The 21,165-nt window shown below is 40.3% G+C and overlaps 3 protein-coding genes and 1 pseudogene across 4 annotated transcripts; 3 read left to right on the top strand and 1 right to left on the bottom strand.

The window, feature by feature from the left end:
* Nucleotides 1-5,129: 5,129 nt before the first annotated feature.
* Nucleotides 5,130-6,949, top strand: LOC311358868 (zinc finger protein 862-like; the record flags this gene model as incomplete). The annotated part of the gene is made up of 4 exons (XM_084478967.1): nucleotides 5,130-5,256; nucleotides 5,445-5,543; nucleotides 6,201-6,288; nucleotides 6,346-6,949. 4 exons carry the CDS (start codon nucleotides 5,130-5,132, stop codon nucleotides 6,947-6,949), a joined length of 918 nt encoding a protein of 305 aa, XP_084335093.1.
* A 4,416-nt stretch (nucleotides 6,950-11,365) lies between these two features.
* Nucleotides 11,366-12,048, bottom strand: LOC311358867 (olfactory receptor 6N1-like; annotated as a pseudogene). The gene has a single exon. The product of its transcript is annotated as an olfactory receptor 6N1-like (transcript).
* Nucleotides 12,049-12,510: 462 nt separating this feature from the next.
* On the top strand, nucleotides 12,511-13,458 carry LOC311358866 (olfactory receptor 1D2-like; the record flags this gene model as incomplete). Its single annotated transcript, XM_084478966.1, has 1 exon — nucleotides 12,511-13,458. One exon carries the CDS (start codon nucleotides 12,511-12,513, stop codon nucleotides 13,456-13,458), a length of 948 nt encoding a protein of 315 aa, XP_084335092.1.
* Nucleotides 13,459-18,250: 4,792 nt separating this feature from the next.
* LOC311358864 (olfactory receptor 1M1-like) lies at nucleotides 18,251-19,168 on the top strand (the record flags this gene model as incomplete). Its single annotated transcript, XM_084478965.1, has 1 exon — nucleotides 18,251-19,168. One exon carries the CDS (start codon nucleotides 18,251-18,253, stop codon nucleotides 19,166-19,168), a length of 918 nt encoding a protein of 305 aa, XP_084335091.1.
* Between the last annotated feature and the right edge of the window lie 1,997 nt (nucleotides 19,169-21,165).

The raw sequence follows: 21,165 nt of genomic DNA, 5'->3' as shown, positions 1-21,165 counted from the left end.
GTTACCTACCAGGAGTTGGACTGCAAATGGCCACTCTCTGCATACACCTACAAACACAGGCTAGCTGTCATTAATCAGTTTGCCACTACGTGTGAACTATTATAAGTTCCATTTCTTTTCTTTTTCTTTTCACTCTTTTCTTTTTTTTTTTTTTTTTTGTGATTTTTATTTTCACTATTTATTTTTTTTAATTTCTTTGTGATTTTCTACACACCATGGACCCCAGATACAATGCCAGTCTTGAAGGTGTGGAGCAGAAACAGGAAGACAAAAAAGCTCATCATAGCTGCAACTGTACAGGAGGCTATAGAGAAGGGTAACTATGGCAAAAAGATAATGAAAAATGTATTTGCTTTCATTATTGATTGTGATCTATATCCACATTCATGAATCTGTGTTGTCTTGTTCATCTCTTTAATCCTGCAGGGGCACTGAAGCTTGGCCTGTCAGGCAGAGGACATGCCCTGTTGTTGGAAGCATGTGGCACAGAGGTGGACGAAGACTCGTTCCTTGAAGAACTTCAAAGCCAAATATTTATGGTGTTAATGGAGGGAGAGTGTTGGGAAAGTAAGTTGGGCTGTGTGCCTGGGGCTTAAGAGAGTTATCAATGTGATCACATGTGAGCAGCAGCTAATCTCTTAGCCCAACCAGTGACCTCTGTTCACATATAATACACAAGGTCACAGCCAACTCAAATTTGCGATGGTGGGCATAACTTGTGTTGACATAAGAGCCCCCACAATGAATTTCATAATAGCTATAAAACAGTTTATTTTTATTAGCTTGAGTTGGTTGTGATGATATGTGTACAGTCATAGGGCACATTTCTCTGCTATGATTTCATGATTTAATTTTGATTTTCAGTGGATGATGTACAGCAACAAAAAGATAAGCCAGCTCAACCCCAGGAGGACACTGATCCAACTATTAGTAAGTATACAAGTGCAAAATGTACATTGACTGGCAGTGTATGTATTCAGCTGTTGATGAATATGAATGTCAAATCAAAATTTAGATGACCCCGGAAGACCTGCACCAACAGATAATGGGATGATGGTGGAAACAAATCCAAGAACAGTGCAAAACCGTAGTTGTAAGTTGAATTTGAAATCTTTAACCTACTTCTTCACACAACTTTATAATGATTTTATCTGAACTCTTTTTTTGTTCTGAATTATGGAGTATAATTTCTGTTACAACTGCACAGATTAATTTAACAAAAAAACATTGTTTTTTGTACTCTGCACACAGAAAGTGGTCCCTCTGTTGTTTAATATTGCTAGGAAACTTAAAGCAGAAGTAAGCGATATTTTTGTGTTATAGTTGTATCTTCCGACAGCAATCACTTACATAGTGTTTGGACTGAAACACGGGTCTGTCAGTCACTCTGCTCTGCTCTGAGCCGAGGAGAAAACTTTTCTCGTATCCTACAATTTTTATCCAATGAGGAGAGAGAACGGCATAAAGGGGCAGTCCTCTCTGTGTGTGCAACCAAGGGATGCGCCTGAATGTGGTGATGTAGGGACGAGGACCAATAGATCCATGACGAGGGTGGGGGCTGCTAACTCCATCGGCAGACAAGACGTTATGGTGTGAAGTAATGGTGTAATGGTGTGAAGTCGTACCAGTTCGATCTGGTACAACTTCACGGGTCAGAAGTTACGAGTGGCCGTCAGTGACTTTCACAGGTAAAACAGGTCGGAGAAACGCGAGTTGTGGGTTGCCTGGAACGCTACAAAGTCGTAAGTCGTGACTTGATGCTGTAATTTACGGTTTCCAAAGCCTGCCTGGAACGCAGCATTAGCCAAACGACCGGATCGCTTACTTCTGCTTTAATGCCAGCTTAATGGTCTTGCAATTAGCCGTAACCCTAACTCTGTGTACAATTTCTCTTTTGCAGTTGTTGGAGCTCACACACCACCGCCTACTTTCTCAGCATTTGTGGCCCAACACCTGGGGCAAGGCAATGCAAGAGTGGTGTGGAGTAAAATGGTTGAAGAAGCTGCACATTTTTATCTGGCCAAGTACCCAGAACTGAAAGACAGCTCAGAGTACAGAGCAATAGGGCGCCAAATGTTTGGAAAATTTCCATGCATTCAGCATGAGGGGACAGAGCCATGGGTAAGCTTATTTTTATTTTTTATTTAAGGACAGTTGTAGTCATAGTGTTTTCCTTGACAAGAATATGATCAGCTACTAGTGGGATTAATGTTGTTGCAGGATGTCACATTTTCATTCAAGTTTCAATGTTGCAGCCTCATGACTTAATTGCCTCACACATTTCATACAGGGATCACACAGCGACTTGGAGCAAATTAGCACAAAAAATACCCTGATTGTAATACAGAGGGCAAACAATGGCCCTGTAGATATACAGTAATATTATTGCCTGATTTGTTTTTTTCCTGTCTTGCAGTCATTATATACAAAGTCCCTCAGCCAGAAGATCAGGCATGTGAGGTGGTCAATGAAAAGGAAAAGCTCAGACTATGTCACCAACACGCCCAACACCACCACAGCCTCCACACATTCACAACTGACAACTCACAACACTCAGACACAAAACAACTTAACAGAGGAGGAGTACAAAAGGCACACTGAAGAGCTCCAGAAGGAGCACAAAAAAGTTAACTCCAATGACAGGTAGGGATGAGAATCTGCCAGGACCTCCCAATATAATTATATCACAAGACTTTTTTTTTTAAATTTGTATTGCAGTTCAATATTTTTCACTGGCCCATGGAAAAAAAGTTGACTATAACTTTAAACACAACAGAGCAAAATTAACAGATAGTTTTTGAGTTTCTGAATTGATTCTTGGTCCCAAACAATTCTTGATTCAAGAATCACAAAAGAGGTTATATTTATTAATGCTGAACTTGAAATTGAACTTCTCAAATATTAGTCATGCTGAACTTTCAGTGTCTATTTCTCAATTAACAGCCAGTGATGCTGAATTTGAAGAAAATGAAAAAAAAAAAAAAAAGTCTTTGAGTTAGGGATCTGTTTTTTAAGAATCATTATTTCTAACATTTGTTTTGGTCCTATTGACAGGCACCTGCTCATGCTTCTGAAGGAAACATTCCAATCCAGGAGGGAGTGGGTTCTTACCCTTGCAGTGGGAAAAGTGAAACCTATTATGGAAATCTTCCCCTGCTTTGAATATGGGAAGTTTGTAAGTGTTATATTTAAATATGTTTAATACCCTGCAGTAAAACAAAACAAACCTACCTTTTTGCTGAAAATACTGTATGTCTTTGTATTCAACAGATAATCGCAGAATTAGAAATGATTCTCGGAAAAAAACCCCGCTTCGACTCAATTTCAGAGCGGGCAAAAATACTGATTGACAAAGTGGAAGCATTCAAAGGAGTGAAAAACCAGGTTTGGAAATATTGTTGTCCAGAGGTCATTATGAGTTGAATTGAGGTGCATATTGTCCACGGATTGATAAATTCCTTCTTTCTATTTTAGGGTGACCTGCAAATGCTTGCAGTTCTAGAGGCCATTGAGGAGGAGACTAAGTTCAACCGGGGCAATGGAGTCAAATCGGGCTCATTTTTAACTGTTGAGAAGGTCAGACTTTATTTAAAATGTGTAACACACAAGGGCTTCACAACGGGATGATGCATTACAGTGTTTCCCCTACCACTATGGCAGCGTGTGGGGGTTTATCAAAGTAAATGCTTTCTGCTATTCTTCCCCTGTAACAAATTTTGAGCATACCTTAACTCATTTTTTAAACAGACTTTTGTCCCATATTTTTGTAGGATGTCTCAACTGTCTCGGTACCATCAACCAATTCAATGGAGGCTCCCCGGCTTGTACTACACATGGAGGCTGGTCAGCTAGAGGAGGCGTTTGTGGTTGCGGACGGCATCGTCATCTTCACACAATCAAAAACTGTGTTAGATGCGACTACAGTCCTCCTGGGGGTGTATTACGCAACACAGCTGGACTACCCGAGGATATACTCGCAGGCCCTGGGGTTCCTCCAGCACCACATGATTGGGGACCCGTACGTTGGCCCTAAATCTGCAAAATACAGGTAATTATTATAATTTCATACAAAGCAACAGGTTACTGTTATACAAAACCTCACTTATGTTATTATTAAAACCTCTTTTGCAATGCTCTCCATTTCAGATTCTTTTCAAAGACAATGGCCTGAGGACCAGATGGCCTGCATGTAAATAGTTTTTTTGTAAATAGTTTTTTGTTCTTGTGTTTTTGTGTGCATGTGAATGTGAATGTGTTTTTTCATACTATATTGTTATATTGTATTAATCTTTACTGTTTACTGCACTTTTATTATTTTATAAAATGTAACACTGACTGAATACCGTAGGTAAAATAAAGAAGTTTTAAGTCTACAAAGTTCTGTATTATTCCATATATTCCAGTGAGTTTCCTAGGTTAAAAGAATCAAACCTTGCCAAAAAAAAAAAGAAAATAAATAAACCACATAAGTTGGAGGTGGTCTTACACAATGATCAGGCATACAGAACTAAACAATTTTAAGTAGGAGAAAAACAGTGGCTACAATCCGCTCCTGGAATTAACAAAAGACCACATTAGTTTGTTAATTATTACTTTCAACAACTATAAAAACAATGATCACCTCACATCAATACATAGCAGCACATACATTTCTTAACCTAATTCATTCATGAATTGACACTTTAATAAACATAACATTTACCTTCATACAATCTTCAATAACCATTCATACTGCGAGCCATCCACTGTTGGAACGCGATGCAAACGAGGGAGCATGCACGTCCTGCCGCCAATGTGAACCATCAGGCACCAGACGACCGATAAACTGAAATGTTAAATCAACACAAAGTGTGTATGCTTACGGCATGTATTGATCTCTATACCTAAACAGTTTAGACAAAGACGCTTCCCTTACCTATCTCGTATTAAGTCACCGCCGGCAGAGTTTCCACGCAAACAACCAGCCACTACGTTAAACGTGCCATCTGATTAAAAAGTGACTGCCAGCCCTATTCTACCTGCGCCACTACTGGTCACGTGATGAGAAAGCGTCAGGTGACCTCCCAAACCCAACTATGCCAATTGGAACCAGGTGCATCGCTGGGTTATCCCCCTCCCACCCGTCACACATGATTGACGGCGACATAGACATCTCTACAAAGGAGTGCGTGATTATCTACAGCCGCATTATGCGGAAAGGACGGCCGGTCAGCACATTAATAGGACACGTCGAGGTGGAGCATGGACATGCACAAGGTAGGCCTACGTTTGAAGGCCCAGCCACATTACAGCATGAGAGATAACGAAATAGAAATCTTAAGAAAATTGTTTAGTATTCCTTAATATTATTAAAAATGAATAAATAAAAAGTTAAGTAGCCTAAGATCACATAAACAGTTTCCCTTTTGCAATCTATAGGCTAGTGACCTCTTTTTATTCTTTAGGAATTTATGCTGCCACAAAGCAAGCATTTGCTGCGCTTGGGCATCAGTGTGCAGATTGGCTGGGGAAAACGGTTGCTCTGGGTGCTGTTGGGAAAATCAGTCTGTCTAGTTACTTGACCAGAGAAAATGAGACGGAGAGGTAATAAAGTCTGTCAGCACGAGGGCCTCGGATTTATTAAGTAAAGTGGTAAAAGTGATACAGGTTTGTAAAGCGTGAACGATCGAATATTTCTAAGTCCCTATCAGCGCTGAGGTCGTCTGGAGCTTCGTCTCCGTGGAAGTTCTGCTTCAGAAGTGTGTGAGATGATCTGTGTGGTATGGTCTTATGCTGTGTTTTTCCTCCTAACGAGGTGTGTGTGCTTAGGGTAGGTGTTTGTGTGTGTCTCTGAGTGCTCATCTTGACCTTGAGCCTCTGGGCACTGATACAATTTATGAGTGCTCACTGTTCCTTCTGACCAGGTGCGAGGGGTTCCCAAGGAGTATCTTGGGAGTTATGGGTGCTATGTTATCAGTAGACTGGCTCCAGGGTTTGCGAATGTGTGGTGCATTGTCTGAGTCTCTAGCATCTCTCCATGTTGGGACATCCGGCCTCCGGCTCAGGCCTTGACCTGAAGAATAGCTGGTTATGTGTGTGTTAGTTTAGAACACGGGTTAACTATATTCGTAATGTACGTATCATGTGGTGTGTTCATAATGTACATATCATGTGGTGTGCTCATTGGGCTGTTTTGCCCATCAGTGCTGATGGTTCTGCAGTTAACCTAGGCCACAAGGGGGGCATTATAGCCCTTTTACAAAGAGATGCAGGAGATTTCGTTGTGCCCTTTCACTGTATGCCTCACAGGTAGGCCTATCTATCTAGTTTATCTATTTGTAGATTAATTGTGATGTATCTTTACAGACTGGAATTGGCTATGTTGTCAGTCCAGAGGGACAATGCTATGATTGGTCAAGTATATGATCTGCTACATTTGGTGTGGAAGACGTACCATTTTAGTCCAAAATCAATGAGGGAGCTGAAGGCCATTGGAGCAGACCTGGGAGTGAATGTCCTAGTCCCCGGTGGGGTTAAAGGAACACAATGGCTTCCGCATGTCTCCAGGGCCCTGGAGACATTCCTCAGACCCGGACAGAATGGCCATGGCCAGTTCACTACAGTCTACTGTCATATGGACCATTTGGCAAGGTCCTCTGCCAATGCAGATATTGCAGGACGAGCCAGAAAGGTCAAGAAATCAATTGAAGATGCCACTTTTGCGGCTTTTTGTCACTTTCTGGCTGATGTTTTTGCTGGAATAACCAAGTTTAGTCTCCTACTTCAGAAAAATGAAACCATCCTACATCAGGCAGTTTGTGCTCTTGAAAATCTGCTGGTGCCCACAGAGGTGATGGCTGCAAGACCTAAGCCTGGGGGCAGACTGTCACAGTTCATGGCTGATCTTAGGCTGCAGAAGAGGCAGCAGGATGAGCAGGGTGAAATGCCACTCTACAAATTCCAAATTTAAAATAAAGCATTTCTCTACACCTTATTGTTGTTAAAAAATCATTCACATTATATGAAAGTTATGGAAAGCTATAAAAAGGTGACCATTTGGCGTTAAAGGCGACGCAATGAAAATTGTGGGTGCACCTCAATTTTCTGCTGGTGCACCAAAAAAAAAAAAAAAAAAAAAGTTAGGCGCACCAGTGCAACCAATGCAAAAAGTTAGTCTGGAGCCCTGAGTCTCCAGGATGAAAGCATTGGCTAGGAGTTACGTATGGTGGCCGAAGCTGGACAAAGAGGTGGAGGATACGGTAAAGGCCTGTACAACATGTCAGGAGCATCGCAACATCCCGGCACCAGCTCCGTTACACCCCTGGGATTGGCCCGACAAGCCCTGGAGTCGTATTCACGTGGATTATGCCGGACCGTTCATGGGAAAAATGTTTTTTGTGCTCATAGATGCATTCAAAATGGATGGACGTGTATCCAGTGAACTCTGCCACTTCAGCCACCACAATTGAGTGCCTGCGTACCAGTTTCAGTAACCATGGACTGCCTGAGTTGTTGGTGTCTGATAATGGCACTTGTTTCATCAGCACAGAGTTCAACGTGTTTCTAAGTAAAAATGGAATCCGTCATGTGACCTCTGCACCCTACCATGCCTCCAGTAACGGGTTAGCAGAGAAAGGGGTACAAACATTTAAGAGAATAATGGAAAAAATGTCCAGAAGGCACACTGACAGCTAAAGTAGCCAGAGTGTTATTCAGCTACAGAGCAGAGCTGCTTCTCGGGAGAAAGCTACGTTGCACTTTGGATTCCATCCACCCAGACCTCAACAATTGAGTGCAGAAAAAACAAGAAAGACAAATAAAAGATCACGACAAAAAGGCAAAAGAACGCTGGTTTAAAACAGGAGATTCAGTGTTGACCCAGAACTTAAGTTTTGGACCCAAGTGGATTCCAGGAATCATTGAGTCAGTGATGGGACCAGTGTCATACAAGGTGATGCTGGGTGATGAGAGAATAGTGAGGAGACATGTGGATCAGATTCATGCTCACCACCAGAGACCAGAAAGAGGCAATGAAAAACAACAGACTGTTTCAACTCAGCCCAACAAAAAAGATGAAGCATGGTTGGATGCTGAGGAGGTTGTGCTCAGTGGTGACCAGTTGGAAGAGCCAACAGCAACAGAAGCTGTAGGAAGTTCAGACCAAAGAGCTGTGGCAAACCAAACTCCAGTGAAGACTGGCCAAAAGGGAAACTAAGTTGCCCAGTTATCTTAAAGACTTCCAGTTGAACTAAGTGAAAGAGACTCATTGATAAGTGGGTCTTAATATGGGCACCTAATCAAACAAGAAAATAAACTGATGTTTGTATTATTAGAATGTTCCTAAAGAAAAAAATAAAAATGTACAACCTGCTTAAGGAGGGAGGGATGTGATAACTGGGCAGAGTAATTAAAACATGTTAATCCGCTGGTCCACTAGGTGGCAGCAACCCTCTGTTGTTACGTTTGAGTTAACCTACAGTAAAGCACAGAACAAGTTCAGTCAGGGATGTGCCCCTGTTTTTGCCATATTAAGTTAAGCTTCACACGGTGTTCGTAAGGAACAAAATAAAGCTCCTTCAATGTGAAATAAGAAGCCTCCCAGTTACTACAGAAAACAATCGACTACAGCAATTTATTGATATTAGAAAATGTATTTTTTACTTTGGATACTAATAAGATGTATTGAATAATTTAAGTGATATATAGGCTTACACATAGAAACATAAGTCAAAACGGGCTACATTTGACAGAATTCTAAAAGGTATAAGTAATAAAGTTAATAAGAAGAGCCGTTTGGGAGCTTGTTGGTGAGCTGATCCTAATGAGCCGGCTCCCTAAAAAGAACCGACATTCCCATGTCTGTCCTGTCATGTCTTGGGCCAAAGATCCACAGAGAATGAGGGTCGGCGACTATCCCCAATGACGAATGTCAGTGTAAGGACACTACAGCGCATGAAACTAAGAAATAATCATATTAATTAATTAAAGTATAATGATAATAGTAATGACATTTATATTAATGACCTCATGTCGGAATGGCGGGTAGTACCATAAGTAAAGTACCGTCACTGACAATGGAAACAGAAATTGTTGGAGTGGTGGGACGTTTGAAAACAATGGAAGTGCCGCCACTCCGACAATTAGACGTCAATGTCGGAGTGGGGGTATGTTAAAAGACCAACCACACTTAGGAAACCAGTGCCCGTGGAGCAATGTGTAGGCATTTGCATCTGGAGACTGGCAACAAATGTGGACTTCAGGACCATCTCCCATTTATTTGGAATTGGCCATTTCACTGTAGTTACCATAGCTAATCATGTTGCTGTGGTCATTGTTACTAAGATGCAACACATGGTACACATGTACTTGTACATCAGAATACCCTCTGAACCTGACTTTAAGTACATTATTCACAGTTTCCGAGACCGGTGAGGTTTCCCACAATGTGGAGGGGCTATCAATGGTACTCATATTGCGATTTTAGCCCTACCTAACAACTCTTCAGACTACTATAACCGCAAAGGTTTTTACTCAATCATCCTACAAGGTGTGGTAGACCATAGACTTCGGTTCTGGGATATCAATGTGGGCTGGCCCGGCAAAGTCCATGACGCCAGTGTTTGGCAATTCATTGTATGAGCGTGAGAGTGGTACACTGTTCCCTGACATCACTGAGAGCTTTCAAGGAGTAAACGTGCCAGTGGTGATGCTAGGAGATGCCGCCTTTCCTCTTCTCCCATGGTTGATAAAGCCGTACCCTGAGAACCAGCAAAGTACCCCTTCCCAGCTTGCCTTTAACTACCGTCTCAGCCAGGCACGGATGACTGGAGAGGGCATCTGGTCGTTTGAAGGGTTTTGTGTTGGTTTACAGCTCTTTAAAACTGTGTTGTGGTCCGAGTTGGCTAAGGGAGGCCTCAGTGTGGCAGTGTAGGCACCTTGCACATTCCCATAGCACTTATCCAATATGTTATTGTTCCGAGTAGCACATCTCACGTATTGTTCATAACCAGGTAGCATTATTTACAGTCTGCAATGGTTGAAATCCCCCAGGATAAAAACCGGAGCGGCCGGTGTGTGCTGTAGTTGATCATGAATGCAGTCAGTTACGTTATGCTCAGCTTTTGCGCCTGGGGGAACATACGCCACACAGATGATAATATTCCCAAATTCCCTGGGCAGGTAAGAAGGTCTTAGCGACAGGCAAAGAATTTCAGGGTTACATACCGTTGTCCTCACGGTGACCTGTTGGCACCACTTTGTTCACGTAGACCCCTATGCCTCCACCTTTATTTTTTCCTGAGGCTGCTGTTCTATCCGCCCGGAAAAGGGAGAAATTATCCACCTCAACAAGGGAATCCAAAATCAATCAATCAATCAGAGTGAAGCCAGGTTTCAGTCAGCACGATTATGCCCGCTTCCCAATACTCGTAGTAGGCTTTGGTGTTGATGCGGAGCTCCGCGATTTTGTTTTGTAGTGACCTGACATTGCTCAGTATCATTGGCGGCAGTGGTGGATTGTGTCCAGGCCGTCAGACTCACTGTCTGACCCCCCCGTTGGCCTCTTCTCTTTCGGCATCTACCCAGGCCTACCGGCTGGGCTCTGATGGATTCGAGCAAGGTTGGAGCATGGGAAACATTGAGATACAGTAAGGACAGGAGGGCTTCTCTGGTGTATGAGAGTGATGAACCACTGATTGATCCAGGTAGTGTCCGTGCTGTCTGGCACGAAAAAACAGGTGTAGCGAAAGCAATGTCAGGAGGAAAACGGGTGTCAAGCCGGGCTCCATTAGTCCTTATAGTCCTGGAGTTGAGCAACTGTGGCCAGAGTAACAATGGGTCACAAAAAGGTGATCGCTGAGGTCATATACACGTACGGGTAACAAACAAATATGCAAGTGAATTTGTTACATAAATTGCGCCGCAGCAACAACAATAAAAGACGAATCTGAGCAACAGCAGCGAGAGTCCGGTTCTCCAGCAGAGCAGTGCCACCGGATGATGGCACTGCTCTGCTGGCGACCCGGACTCTCGCTGCTGTTGCTCAGATTCGATGTGTGGACCTTCATGGTATATAACTGAGAAATGAGAAACCTTTTAATGTTTTACAGGTTTCTATACATTTTATTATTTTATATATTTTTATGTTGGTTTAATACTTAAACTGAAAAATAAATCTAGGGAAAAAAAGGTTGATGCTGTAGCCTACCCTTCTTTACCTTATCACCTAGGTCATAACAAATACCGGGCAGTTTTACAAATAACTGACCATAGATTGGTAAATTGCAAAAAACGTTTTATTTACAAATAGAAATTAAGTACAAAAAAAATCTGATCACGGTAGACTGTTCAAAACCTACTTGGTCTTTAAGAAACCTCCAATTCTGTTTCAACCTTTATTGAGATTCAGTCCATAAATGAGAGGATTGAGAATAGGAGGAAAGGCAAGAAACTATACAGCCATGAAGTTCCTGAGATTCTGAGGAACAGATTGTGTTCCATATGGAGTGTACAAAAGATCACATTGCATCAACAGTAATGCAATGGAGAAATTTTGTAGACAGAGTAAATGTGGGAGACATGTCTGCATGAACTTTTTCTTCCCTTCTGTAGATCTTAAACATGTTTTGACAAGTCATGTATGTACAAATAATAAACACATAATGGCAAAAGTAGAAAATAATTGTTATAAAACCAACAATATTGTTGGTGGTTGTTGAGGTGCAAGAAAGTTTAACAATGGACCAGTTGGCACAAGAGGGTTTATCTATGTGAGACCCACATAATTCTAGCATTGATGTCATCAATCTTACAACAACCTGAAGACACAAGGATCCAACCCAGGACAAGCAGAATAGAAAGGCAACTCTCTCTTTAGTCATGATTGATAGGTATTCTAGAGGGTGAAATATAGCCACATGTCTGTCATAAGCCATCAGAGCCAGAATAGAGAAGTCACCTGCAGCATAGGAGTATATGACAAACACCTGTACAAGACACTCAGAATATGATGAGATGAGTAGAGGACAGCAAATCAAAGAAGAATTTGGGGTAAAATCTGGCCGTCCCATAATATAAATGATGATAAACAAAATATAGAGCAGGATTGTGAACGTTTACAATGTCTCATGTCAATTTACAATAGGCAAAATATGTCAGCGTTGGCCGGCTAACTTTTTAAAATTAGGATATCAATGCTGCATGCCTCCTCTTTGCAACGGAATTAGTTTAAGATATAAAACCATTTAATTTAACATACACACTAAAACAGATATTTTCGTTTTTAAATAAATATTTGGAAACTAAAATTCTAAATTAAAAGGTTTATTCATTGTCCCAGTGGGATTTTATTTATGTTTCTGCATTCTATTGGCTAGAGCTTTTTGTGGGCGGGCCTCTTTGGTAATAAGAGTTCACAGGTGGACAAACGACACATCACACACATCACTGCTGAAGGTTGAGTAAGTATATCTAACAGACAGAATGTGGCTAACTTTAATGTAATTTTTTAAAGAAGATAAAGAACTTCACAGTATGATGGATAATGTTTCAGTTGTAAGCTTCTTCACTCTTTCAGGCCTGGAGGGCACAGTGAACTATAGATATGTACTTTTCTTTGTCACATTGCTGTCTTACTGTGTGATTTTGCTGGTGAATGCTGCTATTATCCTTGCCGTTATTCTAGATAGGAGTCTTCATGAACCCATGTACATCTTTCTGTGTAATCTGTGCATCAATGGACTTTATGGGACTGCTGGATTTTACCCCAAATTTCTATTTGATCTTTTGGCTCCAAAGCATCTCATATCTTATGCTGAATGCCTCCTGCAGGGGTTTGTTATACACTCGTCTGCTTGTGGGGACTTTTCCATCCTTGCACTGATGGCCTATGACCGCTATGTGGCTATATGCTTCCCTCTAGTGTACCACTCTGTTATGACCAAACAGAGGATCTGTCTACTAGTTTTCCTCACTTGGCTTCTGCCTCTTTATCTGATGTTTATTAGCACAATAACAACATCAACGTACAGGTTATGTGGCACACACATCCCAAAAATATACTGTGCCAACTATCTGATTGGCAGACTAGCTTGTTCCACCTCAATATCAAGCTATGTCATTCCATATTTTAACATCACCTTCTACCTGGGCCACGTGGTCTTCATCATTGGGTCCTACATGTATCTGATCAGGACCTGTCTAAAGTCCAAAGAAGGCAGAGGCAAGTTTATCCAAACATGTGTGCCTCATCTGTTGTCCTTATTAAATGTGGTTGTTTCGTTGCTGTTTGACTTGATGTACATGAGATTTAGCACTAACACTTTATCCCAAAGTTTTGAGAATTTTGTTGCAATTGAATTTCTCCTTTTACCTCCAATAATCAATCCCCTTATCTATGGTTTCAAGCTGACCAAACTGCGAAACAGAATTAGTAGTTTTCTCTATAAAATGAGGGAAATCATCAATACCTGGTATTTTTAACAATGTATATCACTGATTTATATGTGTATGTTTATCATTGTTTTTTTTCAGTCATACATGATACATTGCATCTAAAAAGATCAGATCAATCCCAACACAAACGACAGGACAAACAGCAAGCCTATACTTAAAATAGTGAGATACAAAATAAATGGGAACAAAACTACAAAGCCAACAATATTTTATTCAGCAATAGTAATAAGAAGAATGTAAATGAATAACTCAACAGAGGGGACAGAATGAAATATACAATTACATCACATTTTAAATTTTAAATATTTAAATGATTCATTACAGATGTCACGTCGAACGTTTTGTAAGTTTGTCCAGTTTATTTTTGTTAAAATCGAATTTACCATTCTTGAAATCTGATGTTTAAACAGTTAAACCCTGCTATACCATTCTCAATATCTATCATTTTTTGACAAATATTGTATTTTCATTTTTTTATCTAGGCCTTGTTCCCACCAGATTTTTGTGTTTATTATGTGTTTATATTGAATAAAATTTGACTGATATCCCTGTTCAAAGTGTCCTTATTAGTTTTCTGTATATAGACTTTGGGTTGAGACTATTTAATTGATTATGTAGTAATTTTAATCACATTAAACCAGGGGAGAAAGGAAATTTGTATTATTTAGTTTTAGAAATCAGCATGGTTTGCTTTTTGGTTGAAAATGGGCGATATAACTATTATGGATAGATATAAATTCTTATTTTGTATTGAACTGATACAATTATCCCAACTACTAACAGTCTCTGGTTTCTTAATTGAATAATGTGTAGTTCTAATGTAGTGACAGTATTATACTATGATCATGACATGTTTGGTTTGTTATAGCAGGGGGGTGCTGTAGTATTGCTCCCCCAGAAAGACTCGAAAGCACCATCATTCACTTTCTATCTATAATTAGAACAAGGTTGATTTCCCAAAAATATTCTAAAAAGCTTCAGGTACCTTCAATATACATTTCATCCAACCTCCATCTATTCCCCAACTTGTGAAATATATTTCTTAAACCAACTTATTAGAGGTTCATATTTTCAACCAAGTAGGTATCTGGTAGGGCTGTACGGTATGGACAAAAATTTAGATCACGGTATGATTTGAGGCATAGACGGTACGGTATTATGTTATTTTTATCTTCTTATTTCGATATAAATGCTTCTGAAGGGGTAAAATACTGGTTAGGCAGCTATTACTGTACTTTGTATTACTAGGAAATATTTCACATAGTACAGAAGTATTTAAGAACATTTATAGAGCAAAACTGCAATAGAAAAAAATGCTTAATATTTTAATTTTTTTAAGTTCCTTCCATCTCTGAAAAACACTAATGTTTAATAGTATGGATTTCTTTCTCCACTTGCTCGCGGACCTTGCCGTATAGTTTTGGCAGCTCAATTTGGCTGAAGTGTATGCGGGCAGGGAACACGTACTTGGGATCAAAAATCATATTCGAAGTTTGTTTGTTTAAATGGTTTAAATCAAGCGATCTGATTGGTTCCTAACTGTTGTTGTTGCGGTATAATGGGCATATACATAACTGCTATGACGTCCAATCAGTTTGGAGATTTCCGTATCACGCTGCGCCTAACTTTAACTGTTCATTTATTTATAAAAGCAATAGCATAGTTCACTGAAGCCTAAAAATATGTTGATTGATTGAGAGGGTGGAAATGTTGTAAAGCATTAGGCACACGGTGAGTGAACTCTAGTATAGGCTAAATTGCCGGCAAAGGGTTCGAATTATCTTTTCATCTTTAAGGGGGTCTTTCTATCTCATAAAAAGTTGCCGCACCGCACACATAGCCTTACCAAGTGCAAAAGCGCCGGTATTCGTAACCTCTTCTTTAAGTAATCAGTCTTGTCAGCACTAATAAGCACTAATAATCATTCTGTACTCTGTAATTCTGCATATGGCCATAACTTCAATGATACTCAGTGCCGCCGCTCCCCATACGCAGAGTACGCAGAGCGCGTAGGGCCCCAAGTACCTGGGGGGGCCCCCAAAATTAAGGTTGATAGTCATTACATTACAATTTACAAAATATTTAAATGAATTACGAACAGGCCCACCGTTATTTCTTAATTTTGAATTGCACTCAGATTTTCACATCGATTCCCCCCCCCCCGCCAACAACCAGCATAGGGCCCCCAAAAGCTTAGCAGCGGTTCTGATGATACTTATTGATTTTATGCAAGTGTGTGTGTGTGTATGTTTTATGTTCTTTGACGCAGACCTCGTCTCAATAAAGTGGCAAAAAAAAGCTAGAGAAAGAAGTGGACAAGATGACAGCGTCAGCGACGACTAGCGCCAGTGCCACAGATGGGCCTACACCAGACGCAGAAGACACTGAGCAAGAAGGTGAACCACAAGAAAATGTGTACGCCAAGTGAAGGGCATTCGTTCCTGGACATGTTCGATGAAATTCTGGAGGAAAAGGAGCAGGATGAACAGGCAACAGGTCCAATGAGTGTGCAGGTAGGCTAGGTTACTATACTATTTGAATCAGATAATCTTTTAATAGTCTTTTATTTAAATTAAGTATTTCACATTTCTTTGTGCGATCAGATCATTTATTGATAGTCAATTCTCGTGAAAAACTGCGGTCCATAGTCATTATTGAACTTGTAGGATTGCTGGTGCACGCCACGGCTAACATGGGTGCAACTCAATAGTCTGTCTTGTCTAAAATTCAGTGATAGGCCTGTAATGGGTCTACTGGGCTGACCAATGATGGGGTAGGTGGATAGATGGTGAAACAATCTTATCAATTGGCTACTACATTGAAATTATGGTGTACATATACTGATTTATACAGTTTTATGAATTCAGAGTTTTGGCCTCACAAGAAAAAAAGATAATTTAATTAAGTTATTTTAATTAATTTGGTGTCATGAATACAAATGTTGAATAATAATTTCCTGATGATTTGCCAGAGATGTATATTTATGCACTTGTCTATATTTCTTTTAGGTGCATGGTTACCTGAGTGAGCCCACCATCCCCAGAAACGTGAGCCCGCTGCAGTACTGGCAAAGCAACATGACCCACTTCCCTGCCCTCGCCCCAGTGGCACGCAAGTACCTGTCCGCACCTGTCCGTTAGGCCTAACCCTAAGTACTTGGCAGTTACAGTACTTGGTTACTGTACTTACAGTTCAGGAGACTGCAAAAACCAGTGTCTGTTCAGTCCAGTTTGTTCTGGCTCCATTTTCATATTTTACCTTTTTCAATACTTTTGACTTTGGCCATTTAAGGCCTACTACTGTACTTTCAAGTTTTGAACTGTTGTACAATGTTCACAGAACAGAATACAGTGACTTGGTCTCAAGTGAGTTAGATGTTTATTGAGAATACTCACTCAGGGTTGGCTTATTCATAGTGTGAATTCAGGACATACTTGTATCCTTTATAAAAATGTATTTTTATATGAATATTTATTTTTATTTAACATGTTGGCCTTAAATTGTTTCAAAATATCAGTCATTTCTGAAAATAAATTACAAAATTTAAAAAAATGTGTTTTGGAAAATAGCTCTGTATTTGATTATCAAAAAATGTGTTTTCTATACAGAGATATCGACATTGGTAAATATCGGTATCAGCCATAACAGCAATATTAATAACGGTTATCAGTATCGGCCACAATTTTCACATCGGTGCATCACTAATCTTGTACATGGTCCCTGAAACAAATAAACTCACCTAAACCCCGGGGGAGGGTCTCAACCCCTGGGAGAGTTAAGTAGTTTTAGATGAATCTAGTCGTTTTTGTATTATGGTACAGAGCCATATGTTTTATGGCTCTGTGTATTAATGAAATGTATTTTAATTAGACACGGTAGTACTGGGGGCCGAGTGGGAGAGATAGCAGGAGTTAGACCGCTCGTCCAGTGGTGCTTCAGGTGGGATTTGACCTTACGGGTTGCTGTGTAGTGGGTTGCAGTGCAAGTTTGGTGTGCAGTGCCCTAAGGGGTTGATCTGTTGTGGCTGCAGAGCAGCGTTTGCAGCCGTGCCCTTTAGCTGGGGGTTTGTGTGTGTGTGGCGAATATCCTTACTGCCCAAGAAGTGTTCCTAAAGAGATCTAAACCCATATATTAATCCACCTGTTGTCTCCTAAAGAGAATTATGATAAAGATAATTGATTGTGATTATTCAGTGTCCTCTTTTTTTTTCCTCCTCTGTGGAAGTGTTACAGTGCTCTCTATGTCCTTTAACCCAGAGGCAAGGTTTATTATAGTACTTTGGGATCAAATTACTTTATTTACTTTACTTCTTTTTCTAATTGTGTACCCTAGCAATTACATTCTCACATCAATTGTAATAATATTAATGTGATGGTCTGAATAATTTGTCAGTTGCACCTGTAGCTACACCATCTTGCATCACCCACATCACATTTCCTCCATGGCTAACAGAGTGAGTTGAAGCTAGTCAACTAGAAGTACTGCCTCCTGTGTATTAGGATGTTTATATGAGTTTAATCCGGTCAATCCAAAACCTCTTGAGATGGCCTGATCCTTAATTACTCACTTTTCTGTTTGTTCAACCCTTTAAGAGGAGAATAGTCTCATAGGTAATGAGAAGATGCAAAGCAACTGAGCTAGTTCAGACACCATCAGGAACAATAATCAAAGTTACACATTTGGATTGAAATTGTTAAGTATGAATTGTTCAGACTTTTGTGTTCTTTTGAATAACGAAATTTGAATGAATACATGTTTTACAAGTTAATGCTATGTTGTATTATGAACATGTAATTTATATAATTGAATAACACATGCAATGCTTAATACATCATTTATAATCCTTTCTCTTTCTGGATTGGAAGAGGCGATGAACCATAGAGTCTATCTTTTCTCCCTTTCTCTACTGTGTTACTGTGCCATTGTACTGGTCAATATCACTCTGATTTTAACTATCATTTTGGACAAACATCTTCATGAACCCATGTACATCTTCCTGTGTAATCTATGCATCAATGGACTTTATGGGACGGCCGGATTTTACCCCAAATTCTTTTTTGATTTGCTGTCCTCTACTCATCTCATATCTTATACTGGATGTCTCTTTCAGGTATACATTATCTATTCCTATGCAACAATGGACTTCTCTATTCTGGCCCTGATGGCTTATGACAGATATGTGGCTATATGTCATCCTCTGGAATACCACTCTATCATGACTAAACAGAGGATATCTGTCCTTGTCCTCATCTCCTGGATGGTGCCTTTTTTTCTTGAGGTGGTTGTTGTAGCTATGACAGCCAGCCTAGATATATGTGGTTCTCACATAGATAAGCTCTATTGTGAAAACTGGTCTGTTGTGAAACTTTCTTGCACCTCAACAACAGTCAACAGTGTAGTTGGTATGGTAGTCATATGTTTCTACTTTTTCCATTATGTGTTTATTATCTGTACATATGTGCCACTGATCAAAGCATGTTTAGGATCCATAGAAGGGAAGAAAAAGTTCATGCAGACATGTCTCCCACATTTACTCTGTCTACAGAATGTCACCATTGCCTTACTGTTCGACGTTATGTACGCTCGACATGGCTCTAGATCTGTGACACAGAGTCTGAGGAACTTCATGGCTGTACAGTTTCTCACTTTTCCCCCGCTTCTCAATCCTATTATTTATGGACTCAATCTCACTAAAGTTCGGAAGAGAATCAGAGGATACTTTGACACAAAAGTCTAGCAGAGTGTTTCACTTGTATCCCTCTACATTATTGCAATGTTTTTTCTCTCTGTGATTGATAACCCTAGTTTGTCAAGTCATGGTAGCGATATCAAATCTAATTTTGAAAATGCTATACAAATATATGCTAAACTGATTTGTATGCATGTTGTTAATTACTCCATGTTGTTTGCATCTGAAATCAATTGATTACGTATTTATGAGGAACCATTTCAATTAATTGCAATGGTTTGAAATGTAATTTTTAATCAATGTGTTCAATGTATTTGGTAGTTGAAGATCAACTCAGGATCACTGAGGCTCATGCACCATAGCCTGACTCTCGTACTGCTGGGTTGACACGGGAATCCAATAGCCATACAAAATGTATATTATTAAACCATTAAACAAAGCACTGGAGATTGCACCCAAAGTCTTATGTAATATTTCTATATTTTGATTAGTACAGGAACCCGATTACACTGTATAGGTTAATTTGTTTCCCTTCATAATGTGAATTAATTTCCCCCCTAAAATCCCCCAGGTGATCCTTTGGCGGATCATGCTTTACAAATTTATAGTCCAGTAAGACAGGGGCTTAATGACAGGCGGGTTGTCGGACAGGCGAGGGTTCAGCAACAGGTTGGTAGTCGGACAGGCGAGGGTTCGGCAACAAGATGGTAGTGGTTGTGAAGTGGATAGGCCCCTTGAACCACATGGTAAGGAAACCAGGTTGGTGTAAAGATCAACAGACCATTTTAATCTGCTTAAGAAGTGGTTTGATGCTGATATCCCCCCCCCACCCTCTCAGCTAGTGTCTTCCCACAGGAAAAGGGTTCGCATCTGGCCCCCAGCCAAAAGCAAGATCTACGAGAGCTAGGCAGGATGGCCTAGTGCTGTGTTCCAATATCCATACTATCCGTACTCACTGTACTTAGTTTGAGTACGTAGGGCATTCCAATTAAGATCGGGGTGAAAAGAAGTGTACTGAAAGGACCCGGATGGTGTATTAAAAACGGTCAAACTGCAAAGTGTGGATCGATGCACACTTTTTGTACTCAACGGCCACCATCTTATGGTGCGTTCACATCGCTGGGAATTATTTTCGCAACGTCTGAAAGTTTTCGTGAACGACACCTCCATTCGGCAACTGGGGCCAGATTTTGTTAACAGAGTTTCCCAGTTGGTGACGTATGGTTTACTAGTGACGCGCATGAACATGGCGGAACATGAATGTTTTACTAATATAAAAGATTCAACCATCATATCACATATTTTACTATTGATTGACGTTGTAACCGTCTGTTGGCATCGACTTTGCTCAGTTTTGTGTACTGGTAAACCAGCTCAGACAGGTTACATGCTGCCATTCTGACATGCTGCCAGTCCGACATGGGGCCATTCCGACATGCCCCCATTCCGACACCTTTTAGTACCGCCATTCCGACAGTCTACCAATCAGTGGCGCCAACTTCAGGTCAATATTGGGGGATCATAAATATTTTGTTCAAATGTGTTCAACCAAAAAGTAGCCATTTCAGTATTATTTATCTGTAATTTATCTGATTAATTCCAAATTTTGGTTGTGATGATATATGAAATAACCCATTCCATCTATTGATGACTGCATTTTACAAGTGTGTTAAGAGTGGTGGGGCGTGCACTTATTTAACATGCCCTGGGAATGTATATATATTTTATGAAACTTAAAACTGGACCATTTATTCGTTAGAGTTGGATTTAAACTCAATGCAGGACCATGATTGGAGTGGATGGGACGAACATCGGAACAAAATTAATTGTTTGGAGTGCCGCGGCAGAACGAATCAAGGAATGTTAACAGTTAACTTCATATCGAGAGAGGTGAGAATATAGCCTAGACCCACCCCTTTACACACAAATTCTCGAAGGGGATCAATAAAAAATATAGCTGCGAGCAGCAATGAGGGGGTCTAGCAGAATAGGACTCCATAAACTAATTTTGGTGGTCAGACATAATCGGTCAGGTGGCTACATGA

The sequence above is a fragment of the Micromesistius poutassou genome (genome assembly GCF_964030765.1).
Source record: "Micromesistius poutassou genome assembly, chromosome: 14".
Taxonomy (NCBI): domain Eukaryota; kingdom Metazoa; phylum Chordata; class Actinopteri; order Gadiformes; family Gadidae; genus Micromesistius; species Micromesistius poutassou.
The sequence above is the reverse complement of the archived record's forward strand: the minus strand, read 5'-3'. Positions and strand labels throughout refer to the sequence as shown.